Below are 8,556 nucleotides of genomic sequence, written 5' to 3'. Positions count from 1 at the left end.
GACAGCCCTTCTGAGGAAGGCTGTGTGCTGTCACAGAATCACAGAACGGCTCAGGTTGGAAGGGACCACAGTGGGTTATCTGGTCCCACTTCCCTGTGGACTCCATACCCTCTCTGGACAATCTGTTCCAGTGCCTGGTCACTGCACAGTAAAGAAATTCTTCCTCATGTTCAAGTGGCAATTCCTGGGCATCACTTTCTAGCCTCTTGCCTCTTGTCCTCAGCACCGCTGAGCAGAGCCTTGTCCGCCTCCTTGGCACCTCCTTAGGTATATATATACAGACTGAGCAGAGGGGCAGGATCACCTCCCTGACCAGCTGGTAATGCTCTTCCTAATCCAGCCCAGGATCCCACTGGCCTTGGTAGCCCTCAAGGCACACTGCTGGCTCGCAGACAGCTTGTTATCCACCAGAACCCCCAGTCCTTTTCTGCAGAGCTGCTTTCCATGTCAGCCCCAACCTGTACCACTGCTCGGGGTTGTTCCTCCGCAGGTGCAGGACCCTGCATTTGCCCTTGGTGAATGTCAGCAGGTTTTTCTCTGCGAGGGGGTCCCGGGTTCCAAGGCACGGGGGGTCGGGGGGCACAGGGACCCTGCCCCGGTGGTGGGCGGGGCGATACCGACCAGGCCCCGCCCCCACGCTGCATTGCCACGGTGTTTTGCATAGCCACGCCTCTTTCCCCGCCCCCGCGCGGGGCACGCCGGGAGCTGTAGTGCGGGTGGTGCCGGATCTGCGGCCGCCATGGCCCCCGGAGCGGCCCCGGTCCCCGTCCCGGTCCTGCTGGTGCTGCTGGCGGCCGCCGCCCGCTCCGCCGCCGCCTGGGACCTGTGGGCGCTGCGCTGCGGCTTCTCGGCGGACTGCGAGTGCGGCTTCGGGCCCGACCTGCGCGGTCAGCGGGAGCGGCGGGCCGGGAAGCGGGTGTGGGGCAGGGGGACCCGCGGGGGTTGGGGGGCGCGCAGTGGGCGAGGCCAGGAGGCAGCAGCGAGGGGACCCGGGAGCCAGCGCGTCTGCAGGAGAGCCTTCCCGGGGGACGTCCCTGGAGCGGGGCCTCTCGGCCGTGCTGACAGGGCCCGGGGAGGTGGCACCCCAGGGACGGGACGAGCGATGAAAACCCGCGTTCTCCAAGTCCTGGTTTCGCTCCGTTTCAGGTTTGGAGTTTGACTTGGCCACCAGCCTGGTGGGGCAGCCCCTGGTGAGGCAGCAGGTGATGAAGGGGGTGAGGGAGTTCCTGGAGAACCCGAATCCGGTGAAACCCCTCGTGATGTCCTTCCATGGCTCGACGGGAACCGGCAAAACCTACGTGAGCTCCATGCTCATCCGCTACCTCTTCCAGAAGGGGCTCCAGAGCCCCTATGTTCACCACTTCTCCCCCATAGTGCATTTCCCCCACGCTGAGCAGATAGAGAAGTACAAGGTAAGGGACACCGCTCAGCAGTGTCACTAGAGTGGGGGGTTTTGGCTGTGTCTGTCTTGATCCTCAGTACATATGCATTCAAGCTGTTTCCAGAAGTGCAGTAGGAATAAAAGCTCTTTGTTTTACCCTCTCAGACAGCTGAGTGAGTGGCTCCACACACTGGCTGAAGGATCCACTAGTAACTGGGATATACTCGGTTATCACTTTCGTTCTCTCTACAGCAGTCCTTGCCCTGACCATGGTCTCATTCTTAAATATTTACACAGCTCTTTGAGCACACAAACAAAAGTGTTTGGCTTAGATGAAAGGCACTAAAATTTTCCCATTGCTTTCCAAACAGCCTGATGGCTGTAAAAACCTGCATATCACTAGACCTGTAATCCCCTCCTCACAGAGCACACAGCTCCCAAACAGCAGCTACAGACTCTCCATGGTGCCAGTCTGTCTCTTAAGGCTGAGAAAGGAGAGAAATCAAAATGCCAGATTCTCAGCAGAGCGGGGATTCAGCACACCTGGACCTTTAGTTTCTGGGTGTTAGGAGAAGTTATTTGTTGTATTGTGTCCTTAGAGGAAATGCTTTTGAAAAAGTAAATTGCTTCCTGGCTGAAGTGCTTCAGTTAGGAATTACACATGCCCCCAGGCAATGTGAGTGGTTTTGTATGGGCTGGGAAGTACCCTCAGCCATGATAAAGAGCCAGAGCTGTTCTGGGTTAGTGCAGGCACAAGTTTCTGCATCAGAACAAGAGCTGGCAAGAAGCTGGGAACTGTAGCAGAACGTGGGGAGCTGTAGGAGTCTGAATCTCCAGCTTTAGTGTGCTGCCTCCATCTTTAAATCCGTAATAAAAGACATACAATGGGCTAATAAAGCTGGTAAACAGCCACTGTGTGAAACCCAGAATAAAGGGGCCTCCCCAACACTGCCTGTTTGAGCTCTGAGTGGGTGGTGCTGTGCAGGGCCATGCTGCTCTCAGCACCTTTGGCTCTGCTTGAGCTCCTGCCTCAGCCTTTGCTCTGGGGTGCTTGAGCCTCCCTCACCATCTCACTGCCTTACAGCTTGGTGGGTGTTTTTCCTAGGAAAACCTGAAGCGCTGGATCCAAGGGAACCTGACAAACTGTGGACGGTCAGCCTTTCTCTTTGATGAGATGGACAAGATGCACCCAGGCCTGATTGATGTGATCATCCCGTTCCTGGGACCCTCATGGGTTGTGTATGGGACCAACTACCGCAAAGCCATTTTCATCTTCATCAGGTGAGAGACGCCTCTCCATGGGGGCTTCCAGCTCACTTGCTGCTTGTGAAGAGCTTGCATCTACTTCAGGGCACACACTCTTCTCCAAGCCTTGAGTCCTTATGAATGCCAAGAGATGCTATCTCACTGTGAACAGATAGATCTGGAGAGTGTGAAAAAGCCTCCTCTGCATGTTACTTGGCTGCCTCTACCTAAGTTATTTTGGGCCAGGCAGCTGGGAGCTACTGGCTTGCACTCTGCAGGCTGGTGGGTGTCAAGTGCCACCTGAGACCCCGTTTTCCTGGGTACACACTGGATAAATGTCTCATTCTCGTGCAGCAATGCAGGAGGGGAGCAGATCAACAACATGACACTGGCTCTGTGGCATGCCCGCAAGGACCGGGAGGAGATCAGCCTGCAGGACCTGGAGCCAGCCATCTCCAAGGCTGTGTTTGAAAACCCTCAGAGTGAGTCCATGGAGCTGAGCTCTTCCTGTAGCCCCACAGCCCAGCACAGGCAGCCAGGCCTGTTCTAGGAAGCCACCCACACCACCTGCCACCTCCTAGGCAGCCAGAAAGGGACAAGGGGTTTTGAGGGACAGGAACTGTGATCCCCTTTAGGTTATCTGGGAAAGGAAACCAACTTCTGAGCCAGCAGACCTGTTGCCATATTTAGCAAAGTTCATTGGAGACAAGGTGCATTTGCAGTTGGGGGCAGGCAGAGACAGCACAGCACACTTGCCAAAACAGCACTGAGCTGTATCGATCCGCACTGCCTGCCTGGATCTCCTTGCTTTGCCCTTAGCACAAGGAGCAGAGCTTAAAATCTGACTAGACAAGCTAAATCAATCCACTCATTCCTGGACAACAGGTCTGTTTGGGGGGGAGGCGGTAACTGATGGGTTCAACCTTCTCCTTGTATAAAACCAGCACATCCCTCTTCAGCTGAGTATTCTGGCTTCACACAAAGCAGCTCTTTGAATTTCAGATACTGCAGAGACTCTGAAGGTAAAACCTTTTCTTCCTTTCCTTGTGCAGGTGGCTTCTGGAAATCTGGGATCATTAATGAACATCTCATTGATTTTGTTGTGCCTTTCCTCCCACTGAAGCACCACCACGTAAAGCAGTGTGTCATCAGCGAGCTTGTCCAGCAAGGCCTCGAAGTGCGCCCAGGTGTCGTCCAGGAAGTGGCTGACAGCATCCCCTACTTCCCAGAAGAAGAGAAATTATTCTCATCAACAGGCTGCAAAACAGTGGCCTCTCGCATCAGTTTTTTCTTCTAGTCACTGGCAAGGGCCTCTCTCAGATCCATATGGAGCTAGAAAGCACGCTCGGCTGGTGGGATGAGCAGTGGGGACAGTGTGTCCCTCTCCACAGCACAAGTGCTCTCCTGCTGAACCCTCTCCAGCCCCAAGGAGGCCACTGCAGGGTGCAGCCTCGGGACCAAGTGCAAATTATGTGATTTAAAGCACTTTACTGATTAACTCTTGGCCAGGTGAGGGTGGATGCACCACCTGAGACATCTGTGATGACACGGGGAAGATGCTGAGAGGGTCTGCAGTGTCAGGGAGGTTCTCACCCTGTCAACAGCACCCACCTGCAGCTCTCCCCACTTCTGGCAGCTGTTGATACCCAGTACATTAAGATTGTGAGCCCACAGAAAAATATTTATTCCTTACATCATTTCAACAGATTTTTTAAAACCTTTTTAAGCATAGCTGTGCCTCAGGTCCTTGGTACAATATGAGTACTGGTGCTGACTCCTGTGAACACCTCAAGATGGCAACAAAGTTTTTTTTCCAGGAAGTTTTAGAACTACCTTCATTCTACTTTCACTGTGAATAGGTGCTGGTAGGGACCAACTTCAACACCAAGTGAGGGGGTTACGTGGGAGAGGGCAACACCTGATTTGCCATGAGCCAGGCTCCCCCTATCACCCCCTTATCCATCTTTCCCCTAAGGGCCAAAGGATTTTCCTGCAGCAAACCAGGAAAACAACAACAAAAGACTTGCTTGTTTTACCAGCCATGAAAAATTTTATCCTACCTCCAGGGGAGCCCACAGCACTGCTAACGGTTTTAAAAATTCCTTTTATTCAGTGATGGCTTCTATAGCAGAGTTGGTGCTATGAGCTGTAGAGCCCCTTGTACATCCTTCTGCTGGTCAGACCTTGCAGGCCTTGGCTGGGCCAGCACCCGTTCAGCTTCTGGGAAGTGTCACAGTGGGGGACCTGGAGACAAGTTAGAGAAGATTAGTGCTCCAGACTGCCAAGCATGGGATGCACAGCCTGGCTTTTGCCCAGATTTTAATCTTCTCTGTGTTGTTCTGGAATAATAGATCAGAGGAACCTGAGTCATTCACTCTCTAGGAACAACCTGCCCAAAGGATGGGTGTAGGGACACTTCCCAAAGCTTCCAGTGCTGTGCTGGGTCCCTGTACAGAAATGAGTTGCCAGTGCCTGGGACCATGCCAGCTCCAGGCCCTGAGCTTTGGGGATTTTAGACACCACCCAAAGGCTGCCCAGGAGCTGGTCCAAAGACAGAGGCAAAAATTCTGCCTCTTCCAAAAATATTATGCATTTCTAATTTTAAAATAAATCTTTTAATTAATAAACAGTTGAGATCTTTACTTAGATTCCTGACTGCAGGCACTGTGTGCTGCTGGGCTGGTGAACTGTCACATCGCTCTGGGAAAAAGCTCTGCCACGCAGGGCTGAGGGATGGCTTGGGAGAAGGTGAGGGGGGATGTGTTCCCCCACCCAGCTGGATCCCGAGGGCCGGCACACGAGTGGAGATGGATCAGGCACAAACACACAAAACACGGGGCCCAGTCCTGGGTACTCACTGCTCCTGCAGGTCCCTCGGGGACCCTCCCGGCTCCAGGGGGTTGCCAGGCCGCAGCACCGGCAACGCCCCGCCTGCACACCCGCCACGACCACCTCTAGGGCCAGCCCGCCAGCGGTGCTTTATCCAAGCTGCGGCACCGCCCTCGGTACTGCTCCGCCTCCGACACCGCCCCGCCGCCCGCAAGAAAGATGGCGGCGCTGCCCGTAATCAAGATGGCGGCAGGGGAGAGATAACGTTGGGGGCGTTGAGCGGCGTGCGGTATGACGTCACGCGAGCAGCGAGGGCCATGCTGGCGGCGGAGCTGGCGGGGCGCGCACGGGCGTTCGCGGGGCGGGCGGGACCGCGCGCCTTGGTGAGGGCGGGAGGGGAGAGCGGGGCTGTGAGGGGAGCGGGGCGATGGGGGATGGAGGGGAGCGGGGAGAACGGGGGGCAATGGGGGCTGTGCGGGGAGCGCAGGCAGCTGGGCTGTGAGGAGAATGGGGGGAACGGGGCTGAGAGGGGAGTGCAGGGGGGATCATGTCAGAGGCGAGCACCGGGGTGATCTGGGCTGTGCTGGAGGCACCGAGAGGGACTGAAGGGAATGCTGTGGCGACTGGAGCCGTGAGGACCCAGCCAGGGGTGGGGAGCAAGGAGGGAGCAGCTCTGAGACATTCTGGGGGGATCAGGTCCGTGCAGGGGCCAGGGGCCTCACGGTGGCCCATCGGAGCCCTGTTGACAGCTGTCACGCAGGTGGCTGGTCTGGGCAACTATGGTATGCGGGGCACACGGCACAGCGTGGGCATGGAGGTGCTGGACCGGCTGGCCCGGCAGCTGGCAGTGGCCGACGGCTGGCAAGTGGACAGGAGGTGCTGCGCTGACGTGGCTCTGGCCACAGCCCACGGCCTGGAGCTGGTGCTGCTCAAGCCACGGAGGTTCATGAACCTCAATGGGCTCAGCGTCGCCAGTGCTGGTGAGCAGCTGGGTCACCCCCAAAGCCTGTAGTGCCACCAGCCCCTAGGACAGCCCTGCTGTCCCCCTGCCCTCCGTGGCTTACTACAGCCCTACTCTGCAGGGTCAGGGCCTGGTGAGTCTGTCTCCCCCTCATTTCTTGGGTTGTATTTCTGTTTCCGAAGCTGAGATCTACAGCCTTGGTCCACAAGACATTTACCTGGTTCACGACGACCTCGACAAGGCCCTGGGCAAGGTGGCAATCAAACTGGGAGGCAGTGCAAGGTATGGGGTAGCCCCAGCTCTCTGACTGTGTGAGCTGCTTTGAGGCTTTAACATGCCTTTACAGGCTTATGGGCTGCTCTTGGCCCCATCCCACCAGCCTTGCAATGTTTTCAGCCCGGATCCTGGGCTCAATCCATTGCAGAGGCAACAGCTGGCTGTTTGGGCAGCCTCCCAGTCCCTGCCCTGGCAGGGAGGGCAGGGAGCCTCCTGGAAGCAGCTGTGGGCTGGATCCAGCCCATTGACAGCACCACATGGGCTTTTTATAGCACTCCGCCTCCACTGTGCCTGCCCAGCGCCAGCTCCTGGGGCAGGCTGCATACATTTAACCTAGGAAAGCATCCACTGTGGGATGGGGCAGGGATGGTGCTGGGCCCCAGTGCTCAATCACACATGCACCAGCTGTGGTGAGAGCTGAGGCAGAACATGCTGTCCCAGCCCTGTTGCCCTTGACACCCCCACCCAGCTGCTCTGAGCCCCCAGGGCTGGATGTTTCTGCGGAGCTAGGACGTGGGGACTGCAGCCCCTGGCTGAGACTACATTCCCACACCCCTGCAGCAAGAGACCCCAGGGCTATACTGGGGGGCGTGTCTCTTACAGACTAACTGGTTTTTCTCTTTCTCTCCCAAGGGGACACAACGGGGTCCAATCCTGCATCAGTGCTTTGCACTCCAATGTGAGTGGGCTTCAGTGGAAAGGGATCAATCCTGTGCTCCCCTCAATGCATGGCTTGTCCCCCCACTCCCATTTTTCTGACTCGCCTCAGATAAGCCCCTGCTCCCTTTCTCCCCTTTTCTCCTTCCCCTTCTTTCCTGAGGGCTGATGTCTGGCTGCCATGCAGGACATGGAAACAATTAGCCTGAGCAGCTCTGCCAGGCCTGGCAGGAGCCTGGGATCTCAGCACAGCCCAGCAAGAGCCTCTTCCAAAATCATGTTTCTTGGAGCAAGCACTCAAAACCACCTGGAAAACATGAGGAGTTGTTGCCTTGCTGCCCAGCCCCACTCTCAGCACCGTTCCCTTGCCTAGCTCTGTCTGAACCCTCAAGGGAAGCTCCCCCAGCTCTCTTTCTTCTTCCCCAGGAGATGACCCGGCTCAGGGTTGGCATTGGGCGGCCAGAGGGTGATGTGACTGTGCCTGACTATGTCCTGTCTCCATTCAGTGCTGGGGAGCGGGAGAAGCTGGAGCAGATCCTGGCCCAGGCAGTGACCTGCCTGCTGGAGCACATCCAGAGCCAAGTGTCTGCAGAGCCAGGGGACAGGGGCTGACACACAAACCCCTGGGGACCCTTGTGACTGATGGACAGAGTGCTGCAGGCTCTGGAGTGACCATGGGGCAGAGCAGAGGTGGCTGTGCTGGGCAGCCTGGCTGGGCGCTGGGGCAGCCTCCTTCCATCCTCACACCAATCCAGGTAGCTCATGTTCCACTCAGATCCCTGCAGAGGCTCCATACCTCAGTTTTGCACAGAAATGAAATAAACTCTCACCCTGACTCTGCCCTGCTCCTGCCTCTCTTCGTGCACTGCCTGCTGAGCTGAGGTTGTCCTTGTCACTGTAGCTCAAATCTGTGTTCCCATCCCTGTTCCACCAGCACAGACTGGAGGGAAGCTTCTAGTGAGAAGGGGAGCAATGCAAGCTACTTCTATAGTATCCAAAGGCGTTTCAGTTTTGTTGAGAAACTGGCAAGCACAAACAGCCTGGAATCTTGTAGTGTGTTGCTCCCACTGAGCTGCAATTTCAGGGCTGGCCTCACAGTGTTTTTGAGTTCAGTGGTTTTAGCCAAAACCCTGGAATTTCCAACAGCTGCTGGAGTTCTGGCTTCTCACAGACCCATTGCAGGTCTCATGGTGGAGAGGGCAGATTG

At 56.3% G+C, this 8,556-nt stretch overlaps 2 protein-coding genes and 1 long non-coding RNA gene across 5 annotated transcripts; 2 read left to right on the top strand and 1 right to left on the bottom strand.

Moving 5' to 3' along the window:
• The first annotated feature begins 695 nt into the window (after positions 1-695).
• TOR2A (torsin family 2 member A) lies at positions 696-5,253 on the top strand. The gene is made up of 5 exons (XM_085077151.1): positions 696-887; positions 1,147-1,412; positions 2,487-2,662; positions 2,981-3,108; positions 3,679-5,253. Exons 1-5 carry the CDS (start codon positions 740-742, stop codon positions 3,921-3,923), a joined length of 963 nt encoding a protein of 320 aa, XP_084933277.1. The 5' UTR covers positions 696-739; the 3' UTR covers positions 3,924-5,253.
• LOC146429945 (uncharacterized) lies at positions 3,498-5,724 on the bottom strand. The gene is made up of 2 exons (XR_014855504.1): positions 5,485-5,724; positions 3,498-4,870 (listed from the first exon to the last, which is right to left on the bottom strand). It is a non-coding gene; the product is annotated as an uncharacterized LOC146429945 (long non-coding RNA).
• Positions 5,725-5,733: 9 nt separating this feature from the next.
• Positions 5,734-8,245, top strand: PTRH1 (peptidyl-tRNA hydrolase 1 homolog). 3 transcript variants are annotated; one of them, XM_085077152.1, is made up of 5 exons: positions 5,734-5,838; positions 6,216-6,435; positions 6,599-6,698; positions 7,326-7,371; positions 7,856-8,245. In XM_085077152.1, exons 1-5 carry the CDS (start codon positions 5,773-5,775, stop codon positions 8,228-8,230), a joined length of 807 nt encoding a protein of 268 aa, XP_084933278.1. In that variant the 5' UTR covers positions 5,734-5,772; the 3' UTR covers positions 8,231-8,245. The 3 variants fall into 3 exon arrangements, with proteins under 3 accessions (XP_084933278.1, XP_084933281.1, XP_084933280.1); XM_085077155.1 differs by having other exon boundaries at positions 5,735-5,838; positions 7,776-8,189; XM_085077154.1 differs by lacking the exon at positions 5,734-5,838 and having other exon boundaries at positions 5,988-6,435; positions 7,776-8,189.
• Positions 8,246-8,556: the final 311 nt, after the last annotated feature.

The sequence above is a fragment of the Lichenostomus cassidix genome, chromosome 17 (assembly GCF_008360975.1).
Source record: "Lichenostomus cassidix isolate B80296 chromosome 17, HeHo_3.0, whole genome shotgun sequence".
Lineage (NCBI taxonomy): Eukaryota > Metazoa > Chordata > Aves > Passeriformes > Meliphagidae > Lichenostomus > Lichenostomus cassidix.
The sequence above is the reverse complement of the archived record's forward strand: the minus strand, read 5'-3'. Positions and strand labels throughout refer to the sequence as shown.

What these genes read in the sequence shown, in the direction of transcription:
- PTRH1 (XM_085077152.1), top strand. Translation starts at nt 5,773, where the DNA reads ATGCTGGCGGCGGAGCTGGCGGGGCGCGCACGGGCGTTCGCGGGGCGG. An exon ending in GCTCAGCGTCGCCAGTGCTG is followed by an intron (nt 6,436 to 6,598) that starts GTGAGCAGCTGG and finishes CTGTTTCCGAAG; the next exon opens with CTGAGATCTACAGCCTTGGT. An exon ending in TCAGTGCTTTGCACTCCAAT is followed by an intron (nt 7,372 to 7,855) that starts GTGAGTGGGCTT and finishes GTCTCCATTCAG; the next exon opens with TGCTGGGGAGCGGGAGAAGC.
- TOR2A (XM_085077151.1), top strand. Translation starts at nt 740, where the DNA reads ATGGCCCCCGGAGCGGCCCCGGTCCCCGTCCCGGTCCTGCTGGTGCTG. An exon ending in AGCAGATAGAGAAGTACAAG is followed by an intron (nt 1,413 to 2,486) that starts GTAAGGGACACC and finishes TGTTTTTCCTAG; the next exon opens with GAAAACCTGAAGCGCTGGAT. An exon ending in TGTGTTTGAAAACCCTCAGA is followed by an intron (nt 3,109 to 3,678) that starts GTGAGTCCATGG and finishes TTCCTTGTGCAG; the next exon opens with GTGGCTTCTGGAAATCTGGG.